Genomic DNA, 18,030 nt, shown 5'->3' on the forward strand with positions numbered 1-18,030 from the left:
TCTCAATAGCTCAGTACATCTTTGCAACTGATTAAGTACAGGTAGCCTACATTTAGTACAATTTCTAAGTGAATAGATCTTGTTGATCTAAACTGATTGGTTGATTCTCAGTCTAATGGTTGTTCACTCCAAAATGTGTCAGCGTCATTTCATTGTATAAGTCATCACATGCACAATAGTCTGTTCAATTGGCAAAATTAGTCAAGTACATAATACCATGAATAACATATATGAATGCTTTGAACATTTGATAAATTTATTACAGCAATTGACAGTCAGGTAAAACTAAAACTTGACTAATAAAGTAGGAGTTTACGCTTTTGTTGAGAATAATGGCATTGGAAGGAAACGAGGCCCCTCACATCCTCGTGTTTGTGGATGAAGCTGGCTTCAACCTGGCCAAGGGCCGAAGACGTGGCCATAAAATTATTGCCTACCGGGCCACGGTGGATGTCCGAGGCCAGTGAGGGGGCAATATTACTATGTTTGATGCCATATCTGAGAATGGTGTGGCCACTCACATCCCCAGTCTTGGCCCATACTATACACAGATGCTCCTCATCTTCTTGGACCGCCTTCATTTTGATTTGATCCCTCAAAATGAGAAAGGTCTCGTCGGGCCTCACCTACCACAATATGTCATTGTATGGGACAATGTGAATTTCTACCGTGGCCTGCTAATCAGGGACTGGTTCACTACTCATCCAAGGATGGTCATGGTGTTCCTACCACCTTACTCTCCTTTTTCAATCCTATTGAGTTTTTCTCCTCTAGGAGGTGGAGATATATGAGCATAAGCCTCCAAATCAAAGGTCCCTGCTCCATGATGAACGCTGCGTGTTAGGATATTACAGGAGATCAGTGTAAGGGATGGTTGCGACATGCACGCCGTTTTGTTCCCTCGCTGCATCGCAAGGGAGAATAAAGGCTGTGATGTGGATGAGAATCTGTGGCCAGACAGACAGCAGCGTGTGGATGGCCTGGAGGGTGAGGACCGTGGCCAGGAGAGGAAGGGTGAGGACAGCGACCAGCGAAGAACTGTTAGTTCTGAAACTCCCGCATTATTTACAGCACTGTAGGGTGCATATAATTTTCATTGTTTTTTGTGTTTATATTAGAGTATATTATGCTTTATATATTTTCTTTTTGGTCTGGTGTATGGAAGTTACTTTGTGTGTGAATAAAAGTGGTTACAATTTCCTTGGCAGTGTGAGTGCAATGTGTGGTGTCAAACCTTGGAGGCTACTCTTACCCTAAAATCCTATTTTTTTTTCAGTTTTATACACAATTGTATTCTGTTAGCTAGACAAAAAAACAGTACAGTAACCATTGTCAATGAAAGACTGGGCTAAGACTGAAATGTGGACATAAGGTATATTTCAATGGTCCTCTGCCATAGTGACAAAACATCTAAACATTTTGACTTGCAGTGCTTACACAATGCCAAAGGGATAAAGCATTTTGGGGGCATTGACTGTTTAAATGAGAAGGAAATTTAGTTTTGACACATGAGTGAACGGTTTTGGGAAAGGTATGAGCTTATGCAGGTGAACCATGGTGTTGTGCCGAACCATCCACGTTATTTTAACAAAAGCGCCAAGAGTGTTGAGAACGTCCGGTCTGTTTCAAGAAATGAGCCAAAGCAAGGATAAGGATATTTGCCATTTTTGTGGCACTGACGCTTTATATGAAAAAGGAATTTATTTCTGAAGCATGAGTGAACAGTTTTGGGAAATATATGAGCTTTTGCAAGTGAGCTATAGTGTTGAGCTGAACTGTAAGACAAATGATCTAAGAGTTTTGAGAATGTAATTTCTGTTTCAAGAAATGACCCAAACCAATGGAGAAAAACTGTAATGTACAGGTCAGTTGTAAAGCACGAATCACTATAGTTATTTACATGACTTTCATTGGTTTTAAATACTTTTAAAGTAATGCTTCGAGCTCAAATCAAATGCAGAATACCACATACCAATTTTAAACTCGTATCTCAGTATATTTGAATGAGCAAAAATGACAAAAGAGCATTAAATTACAGTAAAGACTAAGGGCTCTATCTTACACCCGGCGCAATGCAGCGCAATGCGCGACGCAAGTGTCTTTCGCTAGTTTCCACCCTAATTTTCCCGTTTAGCGCCGCGTTTTTTAAATAGCAAATGCATTTGCGCCCCCTTTGCGCCCATGGGCGTTCTGGTCTGAAAAACGAGGTGTGTTCAGGCGCATTGTTGGCGTGTTGCTATTTTGAGGCAACTAAAATAGACTACGCCATTGACCAACAAAAACCTGGTCTAAAGTCTAAAGTCAATGCGCAATATGTTTTATGTTATTTAAAGAGCGCATTAGTAATATGCGCCTATAAACGGGAAGACAACGCGGGTTTGCTTATCACAAAGTACATGAATGCGCAGCAGCACAAAAATGCTTTTAAATATGAAAGATTAAAGGATTGAATTTAAGAGATTATTATTGAGTCTCTTGGACATATTTATAAATGAGGACTGATTATGAGACGTTAGAAGGCGCAAAGAGCTGCTTCACCTGCAGCCTGATAAGTAAATAAATGCTTTGCTTTAAACAAATGCGTCTGTTTTTAAATGTTTTTTTTTAATGCTACCTCACGGATTTATTGTATATGATGTACCTGTGGATATGGCGAGATGAGAAACATTTGTAAGTAATGCTTAAAAAAACTCTTTGCTAAAAAAACCGCTGTCCAAAGTGCTGAAACGTGAGGAGAGCCGTTTGTAATTTCTTCATCTCCTGTTTGTTACAAATAAAGTATTTTTAGAGTACAAACCTTATCTTACATACTTGTAAATTATTTTTGATGATATTGGATAGGCATACATTTAAAGCAATTACAAGCCTGCTTTTTACTTCCATGACTAAAAGAAAACGGGTTTTAAAGGTTTTAATAAAAAAATAACAATTTCAATACAAGTGAAAAACAACACAATTATTTAACATTAATCTTAAACTGGGGATCTTCTACCTCCGCTTAGTTTTTCAGTTTACAAAGTTCGTCATCTAAATAGGGATTAGACATAGCGCCAGCGCAACTTGCTTTTAAAGGGGATGAGAGCTGAGACTCTCATTGGTTTATTGCACGTTACGCCCAAAATACTCCCATTACAATAGGACCTACCCTTTTCGACCATGCGCTCGGCGCAAAAATCATTTTTCCCGTCGTTAAATTAGCAAAAGTGGATTCGGACACGCCCATTTAGACGTTGCGCTGTGCGCTTTAGACAATGCGCTTAGATCGTTAAAATAGGGCCCTAAGTATGGTCCATTTTTTATGCATACGCGAGGGTTTGTGTATAGTGCGCATGACACAATTTTTGTCATCAGAGAGGTGATGAAATTATTTTTAAAACCTTGCGTACATTGTAAGCATAGGCATGTACAGTTGTATGTAGGCCACAAGAGGTATAGCAAATTTTCGCAATGCGTATGCGTCAAACATGTATGAGTCAAATAAACTATGCTTAGCAAAGCTGTGTGTTCGACTTTGCACGCACGCTTGTGTATGCATAAAAAAACGGATGGGGTATGAAAATTACTCCTTGATTTACTCATCCTCAAGCTATACTCAATGTATATGATCATCTTTTTTCCGACAAACACAATCAGAGTTGTATTAGAAAATGTCCTGGTGCATCAAACATTACTGGAAAGGTTTGTAACGTTTTAAATATTGAAATTTTTCTTATAACATCCCACCTATCACACTCAGAACGCCTTTATTAACCTACTGGAGCATGTGGATTACTTCTCTGAGGGATGGATGGACTTTTTTGGCCTGCAAATCCTTAGTAGCATTTACTACCATTATAAAGCTTGGAAGAGCCAGGACATTTACTAATATAACTTAGATTGTGTTCGTGTGAAAAAAAAAGGTAATCAAATACATCGAGGATGGCTTGAGGGTGAGGAAATCATGGGGTAATTTTCATTTTTTAGTGAACTATCCCTTCTTCGAAAATCAACATTGTGTCGCAAATGCTTGTGTTCAACTTGAACCCAGAGAATTCTTTTGTGAAATAAAATGAGCCTACATTTGAAGCTTTAGCGAATCAGCCATTATTTAAAAGTTGTTAGAAGTGTACCAAAGTCAAGTACATTAAAGTATAAAGAATACAAAAGCCTATTCAGAAGAAGTCTGGAGGTCGAACCAATCAGCCCCGTAGAAAGACTCAAATCAAATCAAAGTGAGAGAATCAAAACTGAACTGGCTCTGAGTCTGTGTTTGTGTCAGTAAAGTGTGAATGAGTGCCGCTGTGAGACAGCCGATGAAGTGACAACAAGCTGTGTCAAACAAACATGTCTCTCTTATTAGGTAAGTTTACATGCAACCAAATGAAATAATCAGTATTGATGGCTTAATCGGATGGAAAAGCCTTCATGTAAACACCTTAATCAATACGTTTGAGATCATTCGGATGCAAATTTTGATCGTATTGAAAGGGCTGGTGTAGTCCGATCTGCGATCCGATAATCAGGAGAAAAGTATGCATGTAAACGCTTGAATCGTAGTGTTTTCTAAATCGAGTGCAAAGATAATTGAAAATAATAGTGCTTAAAGGTGCCAAAGAATGCATTGAAATGATATGTTAAATTGTTCTTAGATATCTACCTAGAAGGTATGTAACTTTATTAAGAGTAAACATTTTAACATGTCCATGTACAACCCTAGGATTTGTCCTATTTTTGCCCTGTTTGGAAGGGTCATGAATAATAATGTTGAGCTTCGCTCTGCTCTGCGGCTCATGCCAGTAGCTCACATTCGTATACAGACCTTATATGTTTGAGTCTGTATCAGATGAAAATACAGATTTTGAGGAACAACTAACTGTTTGGAGATTGTTAATGGACGTGTCTGAGTGGTAAGTTTGTGTGTTTTTTTTTAAGTAAGGACCTGTAAAACGTTACTGTAGGGTCAATAGTAGAACTTTAACCTAAACGCAAGGCAAAGGCAACACGCATTATTAAGGTAATGGGGTCACGCACATTTTGCAGCGTTTATGTCTTTTATAACATTACATAAAGCAATACAATAGCGTTGTGCCTTTCAAAAAGTGTGTTTTCTTTGCCTATATCTAAAAACGTCTTACAAACTGTGCGCTGGGTTGCCATGTCATCTGGTTTTTGCATTTTTTTAAAAAGTTTCCTTGGGTTGATTTTTTTCTGTGGGTTAAAGATCAACGGATTTAATTGATTTGTTATCGATATTTGGTCTGTGAATAGTCATTGAGATGTTTTTAGGATAGTTTTGAATGTCCAGGTTAAGATACGCAAATCTGGCAACCTTGGCTGTGCGCTTGCACAGACGGTTGGATCAGATTATATAGAATGTACATGTAAACAAACATTTTAATAAGATTGCAACATTTTGGGTACATGTAAACTATACGCTCGTAAACTGCAGTAGGATTAGATTCAGTCGGATTAACACAATTTTGTGCATGTAAACATGGCCATTGTTGCCAAGAGTCTGAACCCCTGACTTGTTCATGATTAGAAAACAGTGAATCGGTTTGTCAGAAAAAAACTACACAATCTGTCAGAAAAACTCTCCTCTCCGACACAATCCAATCTTAACAAGACTGTCAAAGGCCGCATTACATATGTTCGAAAGCGGAAGTGTTTGTCTGTTTTCAGCAAAAGCAGACGGGATCTAGCTACGGCCGTGAACGCTTTCAGCCAGATATGCAGGCGTGCGTGTATTCCACACCAAAGGGAAAGACGCGAACGATGGCGTCTTTGTGAGGGTGTCAGGGGTGTTTCTCTGTTGCTTTGTGATATCGGAGAGCGAAATGAAAGGGTACATTGGAGATCGAGTCCAGAATCGCCTGAGTCCGTCCCCTAACTGCCAGTCATTACAGCGGCGAACACGGCCGCACACAGGACTAATCCATAAGAAGAAGAGCTTTTGGCTGGAGACGCACACAAGTTGCGAATGCGTTTATCGCCAGAAAGCCAGGTCCTCTTCGGTTAATTAATTATAGGGAAGAGAGGGCTCTATGGGGTCTCTGAAGTATTTTGGCACAAATTGCTATTAACTAATCAAGAACTGAAGAGGAGAGAGAGAGAGAGAGAGAGAGAGAGAGAGAGAGAGAGAGAGAGAGAGAGAGAACGAGAGAGATTGTATATGTAAGCACAATTAGATTTTAAGGTCAGACTAGTCAATGTTATTTGCGTATTACTGATCGGATTTATATGCAAACATTAAGTGGAGAAAGCAATGTGGATAGCCATTGAGAAGCAGGCAAATAGTGATTCTAAACACTGGATCACTGTCTATTATATGGCAAGTTTTATATAAAACATATAAACATATATATATAAATTGGGGCGTATATATATTAGGGCCGGGACTTTAACGCGTTAATTAAAATTAATTAATTACACAAAAAATAACACGTTAAACATTTTTAACGCATTTTAATCACACTTATTTTTGCACCGCGGAACATTTCTCATTGGATGAGTTTCGGTGGACCGATTATACTGGAGCACCAACTAGCGTTCATGACTTCAGACCACAACAAACCACAGTGAACATGAACGAAGAAGCTGATGAGATCGCTTTGGTTGGCCCCGTGGATGGGAATTTTTTTATAAAAAACAAACGGATGGAAGCATCGATAAGAGCATGGTTGTGTGTAAGCTATGCAACAAGGAATTCACACATCACCGCAGCACATCGAGCCTCAAGTATCATCTCAATGCAAAACATATAGCAGCTAGCGTGGACGTTAGCCCGACTCCGGGTACAACGACTTGGTTGAACAAAAATAAACAATATTTTGTTGCTTAAGCTTATGTATTCAGTCATTATTCATGGTATAGTAAAAATCCATTTGAAAAAATTACTTCTCAATGTTCTCAGGTCAAATATTTATATGTGATTAAAATGAGATTAATTTCGATTAATTAATTACAAAGCCTCTAATTAATTCAATTAATTTTTTTAATCGAGTCCCGGCCCTAATATATATATACACAAGATGGTTAATTTGTATGAAATCGTAAGAAGTGAATCATTCAAAAACATACAATTATGAGGAAAAAGCAAGAATGAAACCCCGCCCCTAAATCCAACAAAAAGCAAATCGTACAAAAACGTACTCGAATGAACGTTCTCATAAAATACATCAAATTGCCATGCGATTGTGCTGGTAAACCCTAAACAACCGTAAGTTAAATTACTGCAACTATCGTATGGTATACGACCGAATATAAGACGACCACGAGTAGTAAGACGACTACGACTGTAGTTTTTCAGGTTGCTTCAGTCCAGGTGAACTTTAAGTTTATGTGTATTTGGCGCCACCTACAGTATGATTGACATGTAGTTGTCTAGAGCTCGAACATAAGGCGACATTGTTTATTGAGAGGCATTTCCGTGAAAAAAGTAATGTTAAGGACAATACGGTATTTCATTTTAAAAAGGAAAATGGTTTTAGATGATCTCCTACCATTGTTGGCACAGGCGATCCATTGAAGTGGAGTCACATCGTAATTGTGCTGCCCAACTGAGAATGTGAAAACTCTCACCTGTGGGTTTACAAAATATTTCTTTAAACTCACGCTGTGAAGCAAACAGGTGTGCAGTAAAAACAATACGTGTCTCCAAAAGTAAATGAGCACATAACCCACACTTTAAATGCATGGGTGAAAATAGATCATCTTTCAAAGGAACTTGTTTGTGCAAATCATAAACTGTTGAAAATTATGTATTTGTTACCTAAGACTAATTTATTTCACAGCTAAAAGTATATATTTTATTTTACATTTTATAAAAATGCACACGTTTAAAGGGACACTCCATTTTTTTTGAAAATATGCTAATTTTCCAGCTCCCCTAGAGTTAAACATGATTTTTACCATTTTGGAATCCATTCAGCTGATCTCCGGGTCTGGCGCTAGCATTTTTAGCATAGCTTAGCATAATCCATTGAATCGGATTAGATCATTAGCATCGCACTTAAAATGATCAAAGTGTTTGGATATTTTTCCTATTTAAAACTTGACTCTTCTGTAGTTACATCGTGTACTAAGACCGACGGAAAATTAAAAGTTATGATTTTCTAGGCAGATATGGCTAGGAACTATACTTTAATTTTGGGTAATAATCAAGGACTTTGCTGCCGTAATATGGCTGCAGGAGATGTAATGATATTGCACAGTGCCCGAAAATAGTCCCCTTGGTAACTTTCAATAGCAGGGGACTATTTTCAGGCACTGCGTAATATCATTGCGCTTCCTGCAACCATGGTACGGCTGCAAAGTCCTTGATGATTACCCCAGAATGAGAGTATAGTTCCTAGCTATATCTGCCTAGAAAATCGCAACTTTTAATTTTCTGTCGGTTTTAGTACACGATGTAACTACAGAAGAGTCAAGTTTTAAATAGGAAAAAATATTGAAACTCTTTGGCCATTTTTAAGTGCAATGCTAATGGTCTAATCAGATTCAATGGATTATGCTAAGCTATGCTAAAAATGGTACCGCCAGCCCCGGAGATCGGCTGAATGGATTCTAAAACTGTAAGAATCAAATGTTTAACTCTAGGTGAGCTGGAAAATGAGCCTATTTTCAAAAAAGTGAAGTGTCCCTTTAAGTAAAAAAAACAATTCTTTACCATCACCATCAAATATGTTTTAATGTCTTGTGATTTTGTCCCAATTTAAGGATGTAAATTTAAATGGTAACCGATAATCCACCTATAATTACAGGAGTAGCAAACCAGCTTTGATTTTCCTGGACTTACGGTTTTGTTGGGCCAGTTGTATTTCTCGAAGATGTCTTGAGCACGATCTTCTCCGCCATCAGTGAACATCATTATCATCTTATTGCAGTTTGCTCTCGGAGAGTTGGTCTCCTGTGAGTGATGAAAAAGAAGACTTTTCAATACAAACAGACATTAAAGGTGACATAGAATGGTTGAACGGAGTATTTATCCTTGTTCTGTGATGTGACATGTAGACAATTTTTTTTTGATTGGGTCTGTAATGCCTTAGAAGCTTCCTAAAAACATCTCTCAGATAGCTCTATTAGGGTGGGGGATTTTAAACAAGTGGTTTTGCACCTATTTGGCTCCCCCTTCTGGCTTAACTTGCAATCTCATTACTGATTGGCTGACTTTGTTGCCACTCAAAAAATGTAGCCAATTATTTTAAAGTGAAGGGGCAGTTAGATGCCTGTGATGTCATAAGCATCAGTTTTTCAGATTGGGTTGTTTTCTGGCTGATATTTCTAAAAGAGGAATTTCTATGAGACTGAGATGTTTAGCACTTTTTGTATGTTTGTGAATGTGGGTAGACTACCATTATTCAACAAAGACAAGGTAAAAATGGGTTTTCATTCTCTGTCCCCTTTAAAGTTATCCAAAACACTTGACACACACTTTTCTTATTAAAGGCACAATATGTAATTTCCACCACTAGAAGTCACTAAACAACAACAGTGGATGCAGCTTGATGCTGTTAAAGCTCCACTGTGTACTATTTTTGGTTAATTCTTAGCAAAAACCCATGTTTTCTTTCAAAAGTATGTGCTCATTCATGTGTAATTACGCCCACCCCACTAATCAAAGTATTCTCGTAAGTGTAGAATCTGCTATTTAAAATACATACGATCGAGTCGCTCTCTGGCTGAATCCATGTTGTGCCTCCATCTTTGAAATACATTCGCCGACGAGGGACATTCCTGAAATTCAAGCTCCGCCTTTCGCGCTTTCAGACTACACTCAAGCTGGCCGCGAGCTGAAGCCTACGGAGGTTGCATGTGTAGGCGGTATACGTCATCAAGACAGACTTATTTCAGAATATTAACAATTATAAAGCTGACAATTATTCTTAGTTAATTGTAAATTGATGTAATATGCTTATGACTTGCGAATGTAATGCTCAGTTAATTTAAATAAACCAGGCTTGATGACGTATGCAGCCTGCGACCTGCATAGACTGAATCCTTCGGCCGCACGCCGTGATAAACCTGCGATCTAATGCTTTGATTTGAAAGCCTGTTGAAGACATATTCTCGAGGACATTAAAACAAGTCGCCAAGGAAGCGAAACGGGGATTTTAAACGACAACGGGACGGGAAAAACATCAAGACCAAAGTCATATTGGAGTTAGTTTTCCAAGATGAGCCTAAATGGACAATGAAGTTGCTACTTTATATTTTCACCACAGGTAATTCAGCATATTCGTTTACATCTATACAGTCTATGTTGTAAACTTGAAGTTTTATAGTTCCTTGGCTAACTATAGCATGGGTATGCAGTTAGTGTAAACACGCATGTGGTTCGAACAGCCACACGCCGTCTCTCCGCCCATTTATGTAATCTGAGATAAATGTTTTTCATCTTTTCTGACCTCTAACGTAGCACAAACACACGGTGACAGCGCTATTTTTAGCCTTTCACTGATAAAACACCGCTGATCTGCGCGTCTTTCGTTTCATTTTACAAGCGTGTGAAAGTTGTGCGATCTTATTTCACCAATATCAGAGAAAGCTCTTACATATACACGGACATGTAACGTTTACTTAAAACATAAGCATTGGACTCTGACATATTAGTTTCGTGTCCATTTAAACCTGTCATTACTCCAGCTCAGTAATCTGAAGAGAAGCGGTCGAAAATGGACAAAAAGAGACGGATTTAAACACCAAGTGTAAACGTAATGTCTCTCTCTCGTCCACTTGTGATCTGATCGACGAAAACACATCCAAGTGTAACATCCCCTGTGATATTTTTCCTCGCGTGGATGAAAAAGGAGTGTCTAAGCTACGTTTATGGTTGCTTTTTGTATGTGATTTCAAGCGGACATATCATGACAATCAGACTTTTTACATGTTTAACATAAATCTGTGTGCTTTGACGGATCACAGGCAAAGGACAATGCAAATTGTTCATTTTTTTTCAATGCTTTTGCTTTAGCTACTGGAAGCCATGTTAACCTTGGCATGACAGGGCCACCGTACTAGTTAAAACGCGTTCCGAATGGGGGGGGGGGGGCTAGAAACTAATAATCAGTTGGTTGTCATATAGAGTTTTACTGCTAGATGGGAGTAGATCCTACACAGTGGGGCTTTAAAGAGCGAGGAATGATGGGAGTTACTGTGGGTTCACACCAGCCGCGTTTCAGGCATCAAATCTGCATGTAGTACGTCTAGTTTGCCGCTTGAACATTTTGAGTTTCGCGCCTTCGCGCATGAATTTCTAGTCTTTGAGAAATTCACGCGAAAATTTGCGTCATGGGAGGGGCTTCTGCGAATCCTCTTGCTTCCTGTAATCACGTCACTACTAGAGCAAGCTCCTGATTGGTTAACGCGGCATGTTTTTATGCCAAAGTTAAAATTTTTCAACTCGCGCGTTTCCCACGGCAACGCTAAATTCACGCAATTCGGGCAAACTAGACCTCCAGACGCGCATCAACGCATCTTCACATTGACATTGAAATCACTAGCGCTTGACGCCTTTAACGCAGCTGGTGTGAACACAGCATTATAGTCTTCACCTTTACTGTTGATAGGATCGGTCTGATGGGACACACTAATCATATTCATGGATGACGTATTGAAATAACGTTTTATAACCATTATATTATAACGTAAGCCCACAGTGTAGAAGAAAAAAAACGAAGTGACTTGCTAGACGTTACTACTGCATTACACATACTTTTACATGCGACCATCCTACTGTAACTTTAATGTCATAAGCTGATCGGTCTGCACAGCCACGTGAAGTCAAACAGTATTTCACTACTTAATTGACCTTGGCTATAACCATGAGCGTATTAGTGCCTCTTTCTGTATCCGTGTGTATGCGCAGTGTGCGCAGGCACGTCTGCCCTTCTAATCATACGTCTGCTTTGGTGCGCAGCTGTGGCAGATTGTTCTATTACTGATGAGTTACCCAAAAGTCCTCCGTCTCTCTCACCCGTCCAATCACAGCTGTCAATGACATTCGGCCTACGCCACATCACCCTGACAAGATTCTAATAAAGATAAATAATACTCTCTCAATTACAAATTTACAGCGCTTTCTTCTCGTCCTATCAGGAGTCGGCGAGCAGAAATTAAAATGGCTCAGCGCTAGCGATTAAAACGACAGCTGAGGAGGAGAGTAAAGGAATGAAAATATTCTCTTTGGTCGGAAGAGAATATAAATTTATCATGATGTCACCGAGTTTGTCATCAATCACAACATCAGGGTCTGTTAGAGCAGCAGTCGACCCAAACACGCTATACGTGATAAACTCGCACATGTGGGCATCAACAAACGCTGGGGTTTTCTCTCACGCTGTTATGCGCACCATCAGCACCCACACTTTTCTGTGGTCGTATTTATTACGGTGCCTGACAAATCATTAAACACAAACTTCAGAAACTACTAGATCTCAAGACAATTCACTAATGAGATCTCTATAAAATGACAAGTGTTCCCAGTTTCTCAGAGACAAAAGTCCAGTAATCTTACATGCATTTTATTTGAGCTTTAAAAAAGATCTGAACAATGAACTGTTCTCAGGTTTGACGAGATAAAATGTTAAAATCATTCTCATTGAATGGGTGTTATTGCTTTTATTTAGAAACTTAACTCATATGTAAATTTTGCTTAATGATAATTTAAACTATGTGTTATATGTGACCCATTCTGTGAAATCAAGTTAAAGTCTCATAATCTAACAATTGGGTAAGGAGCATCAAAGTTTGATTTCATTCATAGATTTCACATTGATTTTAATCTTTGACATGACCTTATGGCTTGCTTATACTTAAATGTTGAGTGCGTAATACTTTATTTCGCGTGCACTTTTTGTAATTGCGCACGCGGCTCCGCATCCAAAAACGAGCTCAAGGCGATACTGGCTAAATCTCTTTGATCAAACATACCAAACATTGCATAGACTCGTTATCTGACACTTTTAAAGTAAAGTATGCAAAGTTTACTAATTAAAACAAGAATTATTTTACATTCAATTCAGAATGAGGAATAAAATTTAACCTTAAGATTTCGGTATTATTTGTTTAATAAAAATGATAATCCACTGATAATGTTTAAAGGGACACTCCACTTTTTTGAAAATAGAGTTAAACTTTGGGTTTTACCGTTTTGAAATCCATTCAGCTGATCTCCGGGTCTGGTGGTATCACTTTTAGCATAGCTTAGCACAATCCATTGAATCTGATTAGACCATTAGCATCACGGTCAAAAATGACCAAAGAGTTTCAATATTTTTCCTATTTAAAACTTGACGCAATGATATTACGCAGCGCCCAAAAATAGTCCCCTTGGTAACTTTCAATAGCTGGGGACTATTTTCGGGCACTGCGTAATATCATTGCACCTGCTGCAGCCATGTTACGGCAGCAAAGTCCTTCATTATTACACCAGAATGAAAGTATAGTCCCTAGCTATTTCTGCCTAGAAAATCGCAACTTTTAATTTTCAGTCGTTCTTAGTACACAATGTAACTACAGAAGAGTCAAGTTTTAAATAGGAAAAATATAAAAACTCTTTTTTTTGAGCGTGATGCTAATGGTTTAACCAGATTCAATGGATTATGCTAAGCTATGCTAGAAGTGCTAGCGCCAGACCCGGAGATCAGCTGAATGGATTCCAAAACGGTAAAAATCAAATGTTTAACTCTAGGGGAGCTGGAAAATGAGCATATTTTCAAAAAAGTGGAGTGTCCCTTTAATAACGACATATTTAAGAGATTGTTGTTCCAATAAACAACTTCTATCTTCTACCGGTGTGTTGGTTTTGGACTCAATTACTCGATTGTACACCACACCCAGATCATTTAAAAAAATAGTGCAACAGCGAGCGAGTATAAATGCCTTGCCTAGCGGTCCATGTATAATTCACCTTTTACTCAGTCAATATATTAATGTGACCTTGGACCACAAAACCAGTCCTATTATTTAGCAATAGCAACAATACAAAAATATAATTTTTTTATGCCAAAATCATTAGGAAATAAAGACCATATTCCATGAAGATATTATGTACATTTCCTCCTGTAAATATATTAATAAAATTATTCATCATTAGTAATATGTGGTGCCCAGGACTTTATTTGGACAACTTTAATGGCTATTTTCTCAATTTTTAGATATTTTTTGTACCCTCAGATTTTCAAATAGTTGTATCAAATATCGTCATAACCTACAAACCGTACATCAATAGAAAACTTATTAATTCAGCTTTCAGATGATGTTTAAGTCTCAATTTAAAAAAAAGACATTTATGACTGGTTTAGTGGTCCAGGGTCACATATTAAGACATACTGTATGTGTGTGTAAGAGTCTTACATTCAACAGCTGGTTAAAGGCAAACTGAAAGCCTGTCTTGTAGTCTGTCGTGCCTTTGGCCTGCATGTTCATCACAGCCTCTTTAAAAATCTTCTTGTTTTTTATGTTGGCCTGGACCAGCGTGGTAAAGCACGGGACCACAGCAGACGCTTTCTCATTAAACTGAAAAAGAGAGAGAGAGAGAGACAGAGTGAGAGAGAGACAGACAGACAGACAGACAGAAGGGCTGATTTGCAAAGTCTATTAAAATTGGATTGCGAAACTTTTCAACATTTCATTATTCATATCCATTAAATCTCACAGCATAATTTCTACTGTTAACACACACTAATGGAGTCACTTACAACCAATTGATGTTTTTCGCCACTGATAATTTGCTCCTTTCGCAGACTTGATCAACTTGTATGAAACTTGAAATTTATTTCAAATCGATCTGAGAGCCCTAATCAAGTGTAGAGGCTCTCAAATTAGATTTGTACAGCGTCTGGCGAAAAAACTAACATCGTCTTACTGTGTAAAACCCGCTGGCACGATGCAGACGATTGCAGACATCCCATAATGCACAAACTCATTTCAGATGGGTATTCTCACTGCCCCCCAGAATAAACAAATATTATAATTAATACATTATAATAAAATGTCGTTATATTATGGCTTTAATAGGAAAGCTCTTGAGGTGATGCTATAGAGTGCCGCAGGGATTGACGTATTTTTGTATGCTAACCCGGAAGTTAGCAGGACACTCGTTCCCTAGCAAAAAAGCCCATTTATTGTTCGCATAGACTTTTGGATTATCGCAAAAAATAAGATGAAAACAACTTTTATGAATTTCAAAATAAAAATTTGCCTTCTTGTATTTCTAGTAAATGCATTTACACTTTAAAATTCATTAAAGTTGTTTTTATCTGTGAAGATTATCTTGTTGGCCAAATGTGTAAGTGTCTTAAAGAGATACTTCACCGATTTAGCATTCAGCTTTGTATCTGTAGAAACCCGGCAGTATTACTGAATGACCATGTTTCCCTCCCTCATTTCCCCCTGAGAGGAGAGATATCTGCATTTTGGTTCTGCAAAAAAGTCCTCCGATGATGTAATATGACGATTTTTGCATCATCGGAGGACTTTTTTGCAGAACCAAAATGCAGATATCTCTCCTCACAGGGGGAAATGATGGAGGGAAACATGGTCATTCAGTAATACTGCCGGGTTTCTACAGATACAAAGCTGAATGCTAAATTGGTGAAGTATCCCTTTAAACATTTGTTAAACAAAGAGCGTATTTTTTGCGATAATACAAAAGTGTATGGGAAAAATTTATGGGCTTCCGGGTTGGCCTACAAAAATATGTCATCCATGCGGCACCTAGGTATGGAATGACACCTAGGTACTAATTATTTTTGACCGTTGTTAAACATCGGTATAATGTAAAGTACTTAAAATGTAATACATTTTTTTAAAACATTCTCATATTTTACACCATTTTTGCAAGCATCAGGAAGCCAACATCAATATGCGGAAGGCTCCTGGAACATCTAGGAAAGGTGGGTTGCCTGGAATTGTTACATTTTAAGTTTGCAAAGATTTTTTTCAAACATGCTGTGATATATCATGCACATCAGACCAGGAGCACATATTAAGAAAGTAAACAGGGTGCATTTGGATATCATATTGAATGTATCTGAATGCAAACACAAGTAAAGGCACACTAAACCTAATTTGGTGTGAGACTGCTTTTCTTCACAGGCTCCGTGTTTCGGCTCAGATTATGATGCTCGTTTTGTGTTAACCGAGACGGGATTAGGAAACACACACTAAGAGCCACGGATCAGCCTGGATTACTGCTGCGAGCCTTCAAAACTCCAATGTTTCATTAGGTGTGTGTGTCTGTCTATACATGCATACACACTTTGCGATTGTGTACATGTCAATTACATTATTTTTCATTTACACTTTCATAAAGACTTTTCACATGATTGAAAATTACTGGTACATCCTTTTGAAAAGCATTCACTGTGAGTAATAGCTTAACTAAGTAAACAGCAGGGCTGATAGTTTGCATTTTCATTAATAAGCATTAAAGTATTTAGGTAAGGAATAATTGACGACGGGCCATTGAATTATAAGAAAATAATGCACACCAAGGTGGTAATGCGGCACGACGCGAAGCGGTTATTTTCAAATAATTCAAAGGACCGGAGTCAATTATTCCGCTTATACCACGGTTACCACAAACATTGCTCTGGTGCCTATTTTTAAGACATTTGAAAAATTACGTGTGCGGTTTACAGAAAAATAATCAACACCCATAGAACATTTCTCAGCCAATCAGAATGCAGCATTCAACAGACCCGTGGTATAATTTATAATAACCTCTCTTCAGCATGACTTCTATTGGGTAGTTGACAAAAAACATAAGCTGGCTATAAACAATCACATTTTAGGTTAAATGTCTATAAATATATATAAAAAAGTGTATATCCAGGATATTGCAAATAGTCACAAACACGACTTGTTTATTTCTTTAGACGGGAAAAGTAATATTAAAGGAAAACAAAAAATTTTCAATATTTTACCTTAACTTAGATGAATTAATACATACCTATCTTTTTTAAATGCGTGCACTTTTAATCTTTGTACAGGGCTCCGTGAATGTGTCAGCATTTAGCCCAGCCCCATTCATTCCTATGGCTCCAAACAAAAGTTTTATTTTGTGCCACCAGTCTTTAAATAGGGAAAACATGGAAGTGTTTGGTGGCTTCTAAACCCATCCCTGTTTGGATCCTAGGGAATGAATGGGGCTAGGCTAAATGCTAACACATTCACGACGCGCTGTACAAAGATTAAGTGCATGCATTGAATAAAGATAGGTATGTATTAATTTGTTGAAATAGGAACATAGTAAAATATTGGAAAACGGTGGTGTTTTCCTTTAACGTCCTTAAAGTTTAAGTCTGAGAGAACAGGAAGTCACGATTGACTTTACTTCCATATTGTGACATATTTCTAAGAAAAATGGAAATCACACAAGGAATATAGGGGGCGTGGCTTGTGCAGCAGCTTTTAGCAGCAGACTAACAGTTGAAGGGGTGGGGTTAACGCATGCTCCACCCAAGTCGTCTAGCTGATGTCATCAGAGAACGAACGAGGGCGCAAGAACATTTTCAAATTAAGTTTATAAAGGCACATGAATAAAATAAAATAATAATGACCCACACGTATAAATTGTTAATAACACACTGCAATATTCCTTTAAAAATAAGAATTGTCAGTTTTGATTTCATGGGGACTTTAAAAGCACAGGGATAACTTATAAAGTCTGTCTGGACTCAGTGTGTATGTGTTACCTACCCGAGCCACATTTACATAGTCATCATCCGATAATGTGTCCAACATCTCAATGACAGAGGTTTTCATCAGCTTCAGGGTCAAACCACTAACACTGCCACTCCTACAAACAAAAACATGTTCTTCATCAAATTCACCCTAAACCTAAATTCATTTTAACTAAACTTCATACTTTATTTTACCAAGTATACACATTTATTAATTTACTTCAAAAACCATTTGTCACAAAATGCCAGCGTCTGGCAACATGTACCGAAACTGCCGTTGCCAAGCAGAACCTGTTGCTAAGCATCTGTCTTCTACACCACATCCATCAAAAGTAAATTCTAGGTGGCGTGTTAAAAACCACCA

The 18,030-nt window shown here is 38.0% G+C and overlaps 1 protein-coding gene across 2 annotated transcripts in view; it reads right to left on the bottom strand.

Annotated features, from left to right (window-relative positions):
• Positions 1-18,030, bottom strand: part of cacna2d2a (calcium channel, voltage-dependent, alpha 2/delta subunit 2a) — a 256,533-nt gene that overhangs the window by 31,233 nt on the left and 207,270 nt on the right. For both annotated transcript variants that reach the window (XM_055213696.2, XM_055213695.2), the window contains exons 10-13: positions 17,683-17,782; positions 14,335-14,496; positions 8,777-8,887; positions 7,482-7,560 (exon numbers count right to left, since the gene is read on the bottom strand). In XM_055213696.2, coding sequence (XP_055069671.2) covers positions 7,482-7,560; positions 8,777-8,887; positions 14,335-14,496; positions 17,683-17,782 — 452 coding nt within the window. The remainder of the gene's footprint in view (positions 1-7,481; positions 7,561-8,776; positions 8,888-14,334; positions 14,497-17,682; positions 17,783-18,030) is intronic.

Source organism: Misgurnus anguillicaudatus, chromosome 8 (genome assembly GCF_027580225.2).
Source record: "Misgurnus anguillicaudatus chromosome 8, ASM2758022v2, whole genome shotgun sequence".
Taxonomy (NCBI): domain Eukaryota; kingdom Metazoa; phylum Chordata; class Actinopteri; order Cypriniformes; family Cobitidae; genus Misgurnus; species Misgurnus anguillicaudatus.